Source organism: Trichosurus vulpecula, chromosome 4, assembly GCF_011100635.1.
Source record: "Trichosurus vulpecula isolate mTriVul1 chromosome 4, mTriVul1.pri, whole genome shotgun sequence".
NCBI lineage: Eukaryota > Metazoa > Chordata > Mammalia > Diprotodontia > Phalangeridae > Trichosurus > Trichosurus vulpecula.
The window spans coordinates 12582465-12597078 of NC_050576.1; the positions used below are offsets into that span (position 1 = coordinate 12582465).

At 43.0% G+C, this 14614-nt stretch overlaps 1 protein-coding gene across 1 annotated transcript in view; it reads left to right on the plus strand.

Annotated features, from left to right (window-relative positions):
• Positions 1–14614, plus strand: part of DNAI4 (dynein axonemal intermediate chain 4) — a 73985-nt gene that overhangs the window by 13263 nt on the left and 46108 nt on the right. Inside the window, exons 2-5 of the mRNA XM_036757759.1 lie at positions 6013–6199; positions 7216–7403; positions 9042–9154; positions 13819–13972. Of these exons, the coding sequence (XP_036613654.1) occupies positions 6013–6199; positions 7216–7403; positions 9042–9154; positions 13819–13972 (642 nt within the window). The remainder of the gene's footprint in view (positions 1–6012; positions 6200–7215; positions 7404–9041; positions 9155–13818; positions 13973–14614) is intronic.

Consider the following 14614-nt stretch of genomic DNA (forward strand, 5'->3'; position numbering starts at 1 on the left):
AGAATTGTGGAGTCTGAATGCAGATGAAAGCACACTGTTTTCTCTCCCTTTTTTCTTTCTTGTGGTTTTTCCCTTTTGTTCTGATTCTTCTTTCACATGTCTAATGTGGAAATATGTTTAATATGATTGTACATGTATAGCCTACATCAGATTGCATGCTATCTTGGGGAGGTGTGTGGGGAGGGGAGGGAGGGAGAAAAACATTTGGGATTCAAAATCTCATAAAAGTGAATGTTGAAAACTATACACGTAATTGGAAAAAATAAAATACTAGTAAGTGGGGGGGGTTGGGAAATGGACTAGTAGTGCAGCTTCCTAACTGATCTCCCTCCAGTCCCTTCCCTCTACCATCCATCTGTTCATTCTTCACACAGCCTCCATATTTATAGATAAGCCCAGAAATGAGCTCTGGTTTAGGAGCCACCAGTGGCTGCCTCTTGCCTCTAGGGTGCAGTGCAAACTCAGGCATTGAAAGCCCTTCATAGTTGGACTTCCATCTGGCTTTACAGACTGATGGCCTATCAGCAGCCCCTCTGCATTTGGGCTGTAGCCAGACTGGCCAGCCAGCTTCCCATTCCTCACCTGAGACAACCTGGCTGCGAGTTTGCCTTTGCCCTGGCTCTCTGTCATGACTGGAATCCTCTCCCTTGTCCCCATTGCCCCTTTCACCAAGCCTGGGTTCAAATACAGCTTTCTGCAGGGCCTGAGTGCCACAGGGCCTCACCCTCTCAAGTTTTCTTGTCTCTTTTCCGTGTATTTGGTCCTTTAAATGTAAACTCCTTGAGGGGGAAACCATTTTTGCTTTTTCTTTCTATTCCCTTCCCTCCCCCACAACATGTTGTGCTTGCTACATGGTACATGCTTTTTGATCGATTGATCTCACTTAGAATTCCTACTTCCTGTAGGGCTCAGCTCAGATGCCAACTCCTGCTCAAGGACATTCCTGACCCTCCATGTTCTACCTGCCCCTCCATTTACTTTGTATCTTTCTTGTATATATTTCGTATTGATTTCTCTGTATCCTTGTCTCAGCTCAGTAGAATGTGAGCTTCTAGAGAGGAGGGCAGCTTGCCCTTTGGAATTCTCAGTGCTTCTTATATAGTAACTTTTCCTAAATAAAATGCTTGTGGAAGAAATGAATCAATGAACTTTGACTGTTGGGATTTTTTGTCCACATAGCTGCTTAACTGGTCCCTGATTCCCTGCACCAGCCCCCCCTTCACATCCCAAAGTAATCATCTGAATCATGTGCAAATCTATGTCACCTTTATCTTCATCATCCTTTGGGAGGTGCCCCAGCTGACCAGAACAAAGGTAGACCATGGCCTGACATTCAGGGCTTTCTACAATGGTTATCCAAACCGTGTAGAACACCTCTGGTGGTCTGAAGGGTTTTTGCTGTGTCCCCTGTGATGACACCTGATGAAGGGACACAGTGGTCCCACCCAGCATCTTTGGGGCAATCATAGTCCACATGTGGATCTTGTAATGGTTCCTGATGAGTGGGGAGGAGGGACACAATAAACCCAGCCCAGCATCTTCGGGGCACCCATAGCCCACCAATGGATGGAGGTGTTTACATCTCTGTCCAACTAATCTTCCCTGCCTTGAAGCATGCACTCCTCCTATATTAGCCTGCCTCATTTTGAGTACTGTAACTCTTAGCATAGCCTAGATTAACAGCTTCTTAAAGCTGTCTGGTCACACACCCAGAGCTTTTTCACAGGACCTGGAATCCAGCCACATTTCTACCATATTGTATTTCAGTGATTTCTACACTAGCAACTGGTTCCTTCTTATTAATCAGAAACATGTCCAGAATTGGGGTTCCCATAGTTGGAGCAGGTTCTCCAATTTTCAAAGGATGAAGTTCACCAAGGCCAGTCCAATGAAATCCAGCCAGCTTTTAATTATTGACTGAAATGTGCTAGGCTCTGCTGGGTCCTAGGGATACAGAGGAAAAATGAAAACTAGCCCATGTCCTCCAGGAGCTTGGCTTATATGAATAGACACAAGAAGTGAACAGTTAAGTATATCAATGACCTTCTGAGGAAGGAGAGACCATATCATATCAAGGGGTGGAGAGGAGGGTCAATGCAGGCTTCCTCCACACAGGCAGTGAGCCTTGCAGGAAGCAGGAAGGCCAAGAAGTAAAGAAGTACACTCTAGGCATAGGATATGCAAAGGATGGAATTCCAAGTTCAATCAAAAATAAATAGGTTGAGTAACCTGGAATGGAGACTGAATGAAACTTTTATCTGAAATAAACCTAGAAATGGGTAATGTGGTGCTAGCTTGTGAAGGGCTTTAAATGCCAAGCAGAGGAGTTTGTATTTTCTCCTAGGGTCAGACAATAACATTTATAAGTGTTTACTGTGTGCCAGGCACTGTGCCAAGAGATGGGGATACATAATCCCACAGTCCCTGTTTTCTAGGATCATTCATCCTGATGGAATCAACATGAAAAACTGAGACACTAATACACTGTTGGTGGAACTGTTTTGGAGAGCAATCTGGAATTATATCCAAAGAGTTATAAAACCGTGCATAGCCTTTGACCTAGCAATTCCACTCTTAAGGCTGTTTCCCAAGATGAGCAGGGAAAAAGGAAAAGAACCTGTGTGTTCTAAACTATTCGTAGCAGCTCTCTTTGTGGCAGTAAAGAACTGGAAATTGAGGAGGTTCCTGTCAACTGGGAAATGGCTGAACAAATTGTGGCATAGGATTGTGATGGTATACTAGTGTGCTGTGAGGAATGATGAGGTCATTGATTTTAGAAAAACATGGAGAGGAGCGCGTGAAGTAATGAAGAGGGAAATGAGCAGAACCAAGAAAACACTGTATACAATAACAGCAATGTTGTTTGAAGAACCACTGTGAATGACTAGGTTATTTTGAGTATTACAAACACTCAAATCAACTCCAAAGGACCTATGAAGGAAGATGCTACCATCTCCAGGGAAAGAACTGATGAGTAGAAGTATGTATAGTATGGTTTACACACACACACACACACACACACACACACACACACACACACGTACACATATCTGTGGCTAATGGTAGCCTTCTCTAGTGGAGGGCAGGGAAGAAGGGAGGAAAAAAGCATACAGGAGAGAGCAAAAGAAAACTCAGAAGGGAGTACCGAGCAGCAGACAGCTTTGAAAATGATGTGTAGTATTTATTACATAGTTTTTTTTTTAAAAGTACACTGAGAAATAGAGATTCATGGTTTCATATTGAATCTTGTTTTTTGTGTTATGTGTATGTATGGACATTTTTTGGTCTTTTTGTATTTAAGTTCAAAATGAATAAAATAAAAACCAACATATATAGAGAATGTATAATATAAAAGTAGGCACAATAGAGAACCATAATGAGCGGCAGAATCTCCAATTTATTATTTACTATTAGCAGCTCTATTGTTAAACCTTCCCCCTATCATTACAGTATCATTCTTTTGTGTCACCTTGGTGATCTATTCATTCCCCCCTCACACAAGAGTTCTCCACCATGTTTCTCTCCTGGAGTCCCCCTTCCCCCCACAACTCCCCCAATAGGTCTCTTTTTAAACATTCATTTAAAATTTTTTTGAGTTCCAGATTTTCTCGCTTACTTCCCCCTTCTCTGACATAGTAAGCAATTTGATATAGGTTATACATGTGCAGTCATGCAAAACATATTTCTGTATTAGTCATGTTGCGAAAGAAGAGTTTGTGCATCAAGGAGACACCATTAGTTCCAGAAATCTTCCAAAGAGAATTTTCATCCTTTACATAAAAAGATATCATCAATTCCAGTACAGGCAACTATGTTTTTACCCAACCCTCTTTAGGTGCCCTCCACCCCTGTGCAGGAGCCCATCATTTCTGTATTTTAAGCCACCATCCAGGACTCCAAATCTCAGGCTTAGGGACCTCCCTCCTTACTCAGCCGTTCACTTCCCCAATTCTCTCCTGTTTTGATCCAGTAGTTATCAGCACACCATCTGTGTCCTTCCATCTTCAGTTTTTCACTCAGGACTTTTTTCTTGTGGTGGTGTTTGTCTCCATGTGACTCACCAGGAGCGGGTAATGGTTGGCAGGTTTCACAAATGTTGGGAATTCTCTGTCTTGTCCTAGATACAGGTCCCAGGAAGACAGCAGATCTCTTATCCACAGGTCTACAAATGGCTGCCTCAATACCCTTCCTCAAGGAGTCACCAACCATCATTACAGCCCTTTTTCTCTAATGGGCTTACCTCCCACCCATTGGTACTTGTGACCCCCAAATCATTAGATCAGATCAGCTTCCAGAATCATAGGATTTAAGAGTTGAGAGGGACTGCAATAGACATAAATACCTAAACAAAAAAAATCCTCATTATAGTCTATGCAGAAAGTGGGGTTGTTTTTTTTTGACTGTGTAACCCAAAACTTATGCCTAGTTCATAGTAGGCATTTAATTAATAAATTGATTATAGCATTACTAAATGCTGATTGACTGACATGCTTAAAGACCTCCAGGGAAGAGGAACCCACCACCTGTCAAGACAGCTCATTCTACTTCTGGGCAGCGCTCACTGTGAGGAGTGATTTCTTCCCGTGGAGACTAAATTGTCTGAGAACTAGTGGAGGTGTTGCCAATACTGGAAAGGGTGGCCTGGGAAGCAGTGTCATCAGCAAAGCCAGGGTTCAGTTAGAGCTAGTAGGAGTGGGAAAGGATTTTATTTAAATAGATTTAAGATGAAGAAATGTTTGTTGCCTATGAAACAGGTCTTCCAGAGGGCACTGAGGAGGGACTGGATGGAGTTAAGGACAACACTTTGTGGGGGAGATAGGAATTGGGTGGGAGGGGATATGGATGGAGATTGGAAGGTGATTTGCAGGAGGACAAAGTCCCTGGGATGGCAAGGGTGTGAGCAGGTATGAGAATGTTCATCACCATGCATCTGCCTTGAAGGACAGAAGCAGCAGGAAATGGAGGGCCTAGAGTCAAGGGGAGAGTTGCTCTTTGGAGAGTCTCGACATCCCATTGGGAGATTGGGCATTGGGCTGGCTTGAAGAAGTGGAAGAGGCCTTGTGGAAGTGGTGGATACTTCCCCACCCTGCCATACAAAGATGGTTGGTCATACCCTTGATTTTGCCATCCCCACAGATGTACGTCACCCATGTTCAGAAATTCTGATATCCCCTTACCTGACCAGGACCTATTGGCTTTTCAGCTCTCCCTCTGCCTTCCCATATTTAACCCTACTCTTCACCTGCACCACGACCTGGAATCCTTTGATCCTTCAATTCTCTCCCAGGCCATCTCCCCTGCACTAGCCACTCTCTTTTTCTCTCCGTCTTGATCCCTTGGTGAACCAATTCAGCTTTCTGATGTCTTCCTCCCTTGAATCCCTAGCCCCCGATCATATCACTAATTATGCCCAGCCAATCCTCTGCCTTGGATCATTCTCACCATTTATAGCTTTTGAATGAAGGTGGAGAAAATCACACAGTCGTACTGATTGGGTCCACTACAAATTTGTGTTACCTAATTTCAGTTGGGCCTTCACTGAGGCAATCCTCCTATAACTGCCTTATCAGCTGACTCTCCCACTCTCCCTAGCATCTTTTCCAAACATTCTCATCCCTCCTCAAACCTTCCATGGCTCCCCTTCCCCTATGCTGTCAGCTGAGAACCTTGTATTGCTCCCTCTTCTCTCATCTTCCTCATGTCCTCTTACTCTCTCCTCCTTCACTGCTGTCTCCTTTGCACAGGTGATCTTACTCCTTGCCAAGACTAAACCCCAGCCCACCTGCTCAAGTGATTCCATTCTATCCTGTCTTCCCCAGTAGTCTGCCCCCCTCTGTCATCCCCACTCTCACTTATTTTCAATTTCTCCCTGTCTCCTCTTACTTCCTACTGCTCATAAGCATGCCTATGCCTCCCCTATCCTGGATCAAAAAAGAACCTTGATTATATGGCAGGCTTACTTTGCTTTCTTTCTTGGACCTCACATATCTTTTTTTTCTTTTGCTTTTATAGGGGCAGTCCGTCCCAGACAAGGAGGATGTCCACCACCAGGAAGGTCAGCCTCTCTGTAAGCAAAACAAGCATAAGCCGTAGTAAAACCAGCTTGAACCTAAGTAGGACAGCACTGTCAAGAACCACAAGCGGACCTACAGAGGGCAAAGACAAAGCGGCCTTGCATCATCCGAGGCACCAAATCCAGGTCTGTTCTTAGGTTTGAAGTTTTCCTTTACTCAAATGAACCTTAAAAACGCAATGTTAAAAGTGAAATGTCTGTTGCTTTCATGTGCAGATCACCTCCAATAATGGAAGCAAATGGTATTCTTGAAGTCATGGGATATCCCTCGTGGCATTGCCCTGTGGTCTGTGTGCAGAAGGAAATAGAAGGCTGCTGTAGCCAACATTGGACCTAAAGCTAATAGAAAGCTTTAATAAACATTGTAGTTTAATCGGTAATTTTGCAGGCTTCAGAATTTAGAAGAGCTTTCTTGGCATTGTTTGGATGATTTTTGTCTCTTTAAAAATCTAGGTAGGGAGCTTTCAGCAGATACTTATTTCTCTTAGGGCATTTGCAGGCAGAGACATTCAGCATTTAATTGACTTAAGAGCTATACCTAAAACTGGTGTTCTTCTCCAAAGTAGCCTTCAAGTAATCTAAATATTTGCAGGCCTCAGTGAAGACTATGGTTGTTAGGCTTTTGAGAGGGTTTGTCTCCCAAGATGCCTGGCCCTCTCGAGGCTTTTTCCATCTGAGGGTCAGCCCTTCAACTGCAGGGCCTTGCTCGAAGCTTGGTCTAGTGTGGATGGTCAAAGTAAACACAGAGCACACAGAGTCTGAGAGCCTTCTAAACCTCTTCTGCCATGGGTTTTGACCTTGACCTTAGTTCTCTGATAATGATTCATGGATTTCCCTCATGGTAACGGTGCCTCAGCTCTCCTTGCTGCCTCTGGATAGGTTTCCATTACAGGAGGCTAACGTTGACCTTGAACAGGTCCAGTGCAAACCAATATCCCCAGCAATAGTGTGTTTCTATAGTCTGCCCTCTACACACACGCACACACGCACGCACGCACACCCCCTCACACACACCTTCACGAGAAAACCCCATATAATTCCACTTTTCATCTTTATCTTATTTTAGTCACATTCTGTCAGCCAAGTGTTTCCTGTTCATGTTTTACATGTTCCTGATTCTCTTTGATTATTGTAATTTATAGATATTTGACGCGCTTGGGAATAATGTCACTCCTAGACCCCTTTTCCATCCAGATCCACATTTTCCTGGATCCAAAAAGCCTAGTAAGCTGCTTGTGTCTCAGGATGTGTCTCTTGGATCAGACTATGCAGGCTCCTACACCATGTTTCAGAATACCGTGAACCCTAGTTTTGTGGGACAGTTTACAAGGTAGGGCACAGCGTGCTGCATTTCCTTCTATAATGTATAATTTGAGCTTTTTATGTTGTAGAGAATTAATAGATATGTGAATACATATATACGCTTATAGATGATAACTTAAAACATTTATGTGTATGTATTGTGATAGATTATTGTTAGGGCCAATTGCTTATGGAATTAATTTCTATTTCTTTGAAGACAGGTTTTATATAAAAATATGAATAAGGGCTTAAATACTTGTTAATTATTAATATTTTGATACATTTAAGATTTTTTTTTATAAACTCCCATTTAAGGTCTGTATGGTGGCCATGGAGCAGACATAAGAGCGAGTTAATTTAGAATCTGGGATATGTCCTGCCTAAATAAAGGAACATTACATTGTTTTTTGGTTATGTGTATTATGAGTTAATTTCTCCTGACAAAATGATGCAACAGTAACCTTTCCTGCTCCACTCTTTGAACATCACATATCTCATGATGCCTTCACTTTGCTTTCTTTGCCCTCATTGTGCTTGTGGGAAGCACAATGGGGGGTGTGTGTGTGTGTGGAGGGGTAGTTTCATTCCTGTTTCCATAATTCTTAGTTCCCAGAGGAGCTACATTTCAGTCCTGAAAGTTTGATCATCATTCCATACCCTCTAAAAATTGGTCCTATCCCTTCATTTTTTTAAAATAAATCTATTATTTCTTTATTTTTAATATTCCAAATTTTCTCCCTTCCTCCCATCCCTCTTCCATCCATTGAGAAAACAAGTGATGCCTGTCTGTTCTTTGAATGTCTTCTTATCCTATAAGCTTTAACAAGCCAACATTTCTGTTCTTATCACTCTTTGCCAGGCCCTGCTGATTCTTAGTGGATAGTGCTAGACTTGGAATCAGGAAGGTCTGGCTTCAAATGCATAGGAAGAGCTCTCTCCTCTTTCTATGGGAGGGTCGGGGGAAGGGCATTGTCAGAGGGTAAGGAATAACCCCAGAGGGGAGAAGCATAGAGAATCAAGGGGGGAGTTAAAGGATCCCCATGTGGTGGTGAAGGCCCAGGTGAGATTAAAGGATAGAGATCTGTGTTCAGCCTGGTTGAGTTGAATACCTCTTCCTCACTTGGGCAGCACATGAAGAAGAAGAGGAAAGAAGGCAGAGGGTGGGCATCATCAAGGGACAGGGTTTGGCAAAGTGTGAGTAGTAAGGGATTCAGGGGTAGAGTTCCATCAGTTCACAAGCCTAAATTTATTTAGTGCTTACTGTATGCCATGTACTGAGCCAAGTGCCAGAGAAACCAGGATACTTGTATCCCTGCCCTCCAACAGCTCGAACTTCAACAGAGGAGACGATCCAGCCATGCTGTCTGCATGGCAGCATAAACAAGGACATAAAGATTAAATCCCAAAGGGGAACTGGGAAGCTCTGGGAGGAGTCTCTGAGATCCTCCTCAAACTAGGCCCTTAACACTTGGTCATAGCCTATGATATTTGTAAAACAGAAGTTTTCTTCAAAGGTTATTAGAGTACATTGTCTCAAGCATCATATAGCTAAAAGTTAAATAGCCGCCTGCTAACGTTCCCTTTTATTTTTATTTCAATGTTGCCTTCAGGAACGTACATATGTATACTGTCCCTTCTCCTGATAAATATTCCTTCATTACTAAAGGTCAGCTTTGGGAAGCAGCACTGTTTCTAAATCAAGTGCTTCTACCACGGAGTCAATCGGAGAAGAACTGGAAGAGCCATCTTACAGACGAGAAACAATATCCAGTTATATTGGTAAGAAGAAAATAATACATGTGTTGATACATAGGTAGACATGGAGATAGACAGGCAGATAGATAGATTAAGAGATATGGAGCGAGACTTGTAGATAGATAGATAATAAATAAGGAGATAGACAGATCAGAGATATAGAGTTAGACATGTAGATAGATGATAAATATGGAGATAGACAGATCAGAGATATGGAGTTAGACATGTAGATAGATGAGAGATATAGAGATGGATGGATGGATAGGTGATAGATGGGTGATAGATAGATAAACAGATATGGAGAGATAAGTAGGTAAATAGATACCAGACAGACAGATTGATAGATAGATGCCTGTAATTATATCAGTTTAGGGAACTCCTAGGTGAGGAAGCTCCCTCCACCTACTCAGGGCAGCCCCTTCTCTGCAATTTATAGTTTCAATTGGAGAATTGCCTAGACCACTGACAAGTTAAGTGACTTACCCAGGTCACATGGCCAGTAGGTGTCAGAAGCAGAACTTGAACCCAGGTCTTCATAGCTTGGAAGCCAACTCTCTACTATCCCTCACTGCCTCTCTCTAATATGTATGAAGATGCAATACTCTGTCATTAATAATAAACATTTAATTAATAATTAATAATAATTCATAAAATAGCAATAAGGTGATGCACTAAATATATGGAACTGGAGGTAGCTAGGTAGCACTGCGGTGGATGGAGCACTGGACCTGGAGTCAGGAAGACATGGGTTCATATCGAGCCTCAGACACCAGCTGTGGACACCAGGCAAGTTACTTCATCTCTGTCTGCCTCAGTTTCCTCAGATGTAAATGAAAAGATATTAATAGCACCTGCTTACCAGGGTTGTTAGGAGGAGCAAATGATTGTTTCTTTCCTTCTTAAGTTTATGTATATGGACACCATATATATTCCAATGAAGCCATTTAAAAATTAATTATAGAGTATGTTGTGTGACCTTGACTCGTATCTGTGTGTGAGCCAGATTTCTAACCTAAGGCCCACATTCACAGGGATTCGGCACGTAGAAGAGCAGCTATGAATCAGCTTGTGCTTATGCCCCCCATTAGAACACAGCTTTAACCACAGGCTTGCGGGGAGCTCCCAGCCCTGCCCTAGGAAATGCCCTTCTCTTCTGCGGGGCTCCCATGACACCCTCATGCTGCAGAGAGCCCTCCAGCAACACAAAGTATTTGTGAAAGGAAAAAAGGGAAAAAAACCCAAGCATTTATTAAACACCTACTATGTGCCAGACACTGTGCTGAGTGCTTTCCAAATATTATCTCCCTTGGTCTTCACAACATGCTGGGAGGGAGGTGCTATTATGATCCCCATTCTGTAGGCAGGCAGAGGTTAAGAGACTTGCTCAGGGTCACCCAGCTAGTGAGTGTCTGCAGCTGAACTCGAACTCAGGTGTCCCTGACTCCAGGCCCAGTGCTCTATCCACTGCGTCACCTAGCTGCTATGAGAGGCAAATAGAATTGATGAGAAGTAATATGAAATGCAGCCAATGTATTCTTTAACAGAATTGATTTAAGCAAACACAAAAAAATTAAGGCCTGGGCTGGGATGGACTGCCTCTTCTTTCCTGTCCCACTGACTGGTTTCTGTCCCCACCCCTTGGTAAGCCCCTGTGATAAAGCATACAGACTCCCCTCCCCGGGTGTTCATTTAGATAGCGGACCTCTCTTACGGTCTTAAAGAAGGGAGCTGCAGATATTGCAGCCATCGACCTGGTCACAGCTGCTAGGGGATGACCACCAAGCCTCCCTGGTCTCCTCATTCTCCTCCTGCTAGAGAGTCTCCAAAGCCCACCTAAAGCCCTGTTAAACTCCACCCCCCCAAGCCTTCCTGAGGCTAAACTCACTGTTCTTCTCTTTCCAGACTAGGAGAATGACCAAGCCCAAGGGGCTGTGACCAGCCAGCCCTTTGCCAGGGGGTGTTACAATTGCTTTTTCAAAATGTGTAAAATCTAACCCTAACCCTACCTCTAAACCTTCTAAGCTAGTGATCCCTGAACTAGAACACATTCAGAATCTTTTCTGGCCGAGTTTGGCCGGATTGGCTAGACCCACAGAGACACACGCCCTTCTCCTTCAGCCTCAACAGAACCTGCCAGAGGGGCCCGTGACACCCACTCTGCTCTTGTGGGTGATCTCAGACTGTAAATGTGGGCTTCTCACCGTGCTGGTGAACAAAGCTGGTTATAAAAATCATTGCTGATCTTTTCCATCTTTCACCTGTTGTCTTCCTTAAAGTGTCTTTGGGGTGATGTTACTTAGTTGGGTCTTTGACCAAGTTTTCTTTCTTTCTTTTTCCCTCTGTTGCTTTTCACCTATTTTATTCAGTGACACTACTCATCATACCCTATCCTCCTTCTGTGTAAGATGTAATAAATGAGTTTATTCGAGTTGTCTTGGAGTGTGCTTGGCAAGGAGACCAGTTCTTTGCTAAGGCAGTTTCTGGGCTCTTTGGGTCTCTGCATGGTGGCTCTTGATTTGCAATATGGTTTGGTGGGGGCCACAGAAGCCACCTCATCCCACTTGTCCAGGATTCCCTGGACGCGTTACTGACCAGGGGTCGTTCGGGCTGCTTGAAGACCTAGAGAGGGGAATACCCCCCCCCCCACCACCGCAGGCAGGCATTGGCATTCCAGGAGGGAGCACCTTCAAGCCTCAATCAGCTTTTCTATACTTTTCACCTGGGGGTCCTGATCCTGCCCTGGGGCCCAACCAGACAATGTCTCATTCTTCTAAATAACCACCCTACAAATACTTGAAGATAGCAATCACCATCAAAATAAGAATGGCTAGGATTCTTGTAGTATTTTAAGGGTTGCAAAGCATTTTATAAAGATCTCTTTTGATCCTCAGCAACACTCAGATGTGGAATTATTGCCGTTGTACAGATGAAGGAACAAGAGGCGGACGTTGAGTCACTGGCCCAGGATTATAGCTAAAGGTTTGAGCCAGAATGTGACCTCTTACTCCTGACTCCAGGCCAGGCACTCTGGCCACTATGGCACCCTCTAGTGGCCTACCATGCTCTTCATATTCCTACATCTCTTCTCCAGGCTAAATGTCCATTTTCCTTCAACCAGTCCTGAAGCATGTTAGTCTTTGGTCCTCTCCTTCTCTCCCCCCGCGCCCCATTTCTCTCTTCCTCCTCCTTGGTTGCTCACTTCTGCTTGTCTGCTTGTCCTAAAACAGGACAGACGCTCAGAGTTCACCACAGTTCTCCAAGTGTGGACGGATCAGGCCATCATAGAGAACATTCCCCTCCCTCCTCCTAGATATTGTGCATCCCTTGGTGTCTCTAAATGACAGTGTAGAGCCAGAAACCAGTGGGAGTTCATCTAGAAAGACCCAAACATTTCTTCTCAGAGTGTGTTTATCTGAAGCTTTGAAACAGAAGAGATTCATTTGTAATTTTGAAAGTCACTGAATATAGGAATCAAGTGAAAATCAACAGGCATTTTGCCCTTTGCCCCTCTTATTTCAGTGGAGAGTTACTTTATAAGAACATTCCAGTTGTTTGGTAGGCTTTCCAAACCACCTTGAACAGCAGGATATAGTGAAAAGAGCATTGGATGTGGAGTCAAGAGATTTGAGTTTGAACCTTAATGTTGACCTTTACTAGTTGTGTGACCTTGGGCATGGAACTGAATTTCTCTGGGTCACAGGTTGACCATGTGGAAGATGAATCGCTTGGACCTCAGCTCCCTGTCAGCCCCCAGTCCTTTGACTTGGTTTAGAAACATCCTAAGAGCTCTTATTTTTTTGTCAAACCATGTTTTCAGTACTTGATGAATAATTTTATTTTCTCTCTATTCTGTTCATTTGCTTTGCTAAAAGTCATCAGAAAGAAACTTTATCTTTTTTTTTTTTCTGGAGACCTCTTTCCAACCATATTGACACTGCATTAATTCACCTGAGACTTCCTAGAAGTAAGAAATAAGAAGACTTACTCTCTAAAAATGCCTGATTGAGCTCACCCACAGCCATTGGGCACATTTGTAAGAGGGTTCCAGAGATATATTTCCCCATTCTTTTCAGGGACATCCTAACCTTAATGACATTTACATGACACAACCATAGCAATCATGTAATAATAAATAGATACTTCAATAGAATAATGATAACTAACACATATATAGTGCTTTGAGGGCAGCAAAGTGCTTTATGTTCATTATTTAGTGTTTAAATATATTTGTTTAGGCAGCATAGCGTGGTGTGTAGAGAAGTGACCTCACAGGGTTCAAATTCTGCCTTTGACATGCACTGGCTGAATGAACTTGGGTGACTTATTTGACCATTCAGTGGTCTGGGCAAGCCTCTAAGACTTCACGTAGGGGAGAAGGGGCTGAACTGTGTGGGTAGAGAGAGTTTCTTCAATAGGAGTTCAGAGGTGTGGTTCTTATCCCCATCCCTCCAAGTGTGCTAGCCTTCAATTTATGAGAAAATCTGGTGAACTAACACAGCACATTCCCATCTGCCCTGGTTAACCTCAAAGTGTCCTCACTGCATTAGGAGAGTAGAGTATAATAGAAGGTTTCATCCTCCAGTCAGTGGTGATGAAATTCACCCCTATCCATGGTGGTTAGATAAGTAGAAGTAAAATTTTAATTGAAAATGTAGATTGACAAATAATCTTGTTTAATCGTTTGGAAGATCTCCACGTTAAGAAAGAAGTGCCAAAAGTCCTAACGAAAGAAGAATTGGCTGCCAAAGTGGACATCTACCTTTCTGAGACAGAAACCATATGGCTCTTCAATCTCCCAACAGTAGTGTATTCGATAGAGTCTGAAGAAGCTGAGAAAATAAAGTATGTCAGAGTCTGTCCTCTCTTTTTGTAATGTAAATGCTCAATGTTATAAAAACAGAGGTAGCTATCAGGTGGGGTCAAGTGATAAATTTGTTTTGAGGATGAGTTTTTATTCATATTCATTTTTCTGTGTACCTGATACATTTTTTTTCACTCAAAAATTTTTTTCCCAGTTACAAAATTTGTTTCTGCCAGTGGAGTGGGGTGGAATGTTAGTAATGTCACTCTGAAATTAAAAGGTGTATTTGGAAAATTACTGTTTGGGAAGTGACTGGATTGAATGCCCTGGAAATCACCTATTCTTTATATAGGTCAGTAGATGGAGCTGGGGCCTGGAATCAAGAAGACTTGAATTCAATTCCAGCCCCAGCCCCAGACTAGCTGTGTGACCTTGGACTAGTCACTTTACCCATATGCCTCAGGTTCCTCATCTGTAAAATGGAGACAGATCACAGTATCCATCTTGCAGGGCTACTGTGAGCATCCAAAGAGATAATGTTTGTAAAGTGCTTTGTAAACCTTGAAGTGCTCTGTTGTTACTATTTTTATGTCTACTAGGAAACTGAAGTGGAATGAGACAGTTTCTCACATATCAGCAGCACTGAATCTGTAATTTTACCATTTACTTTAATTTTGCCCTTA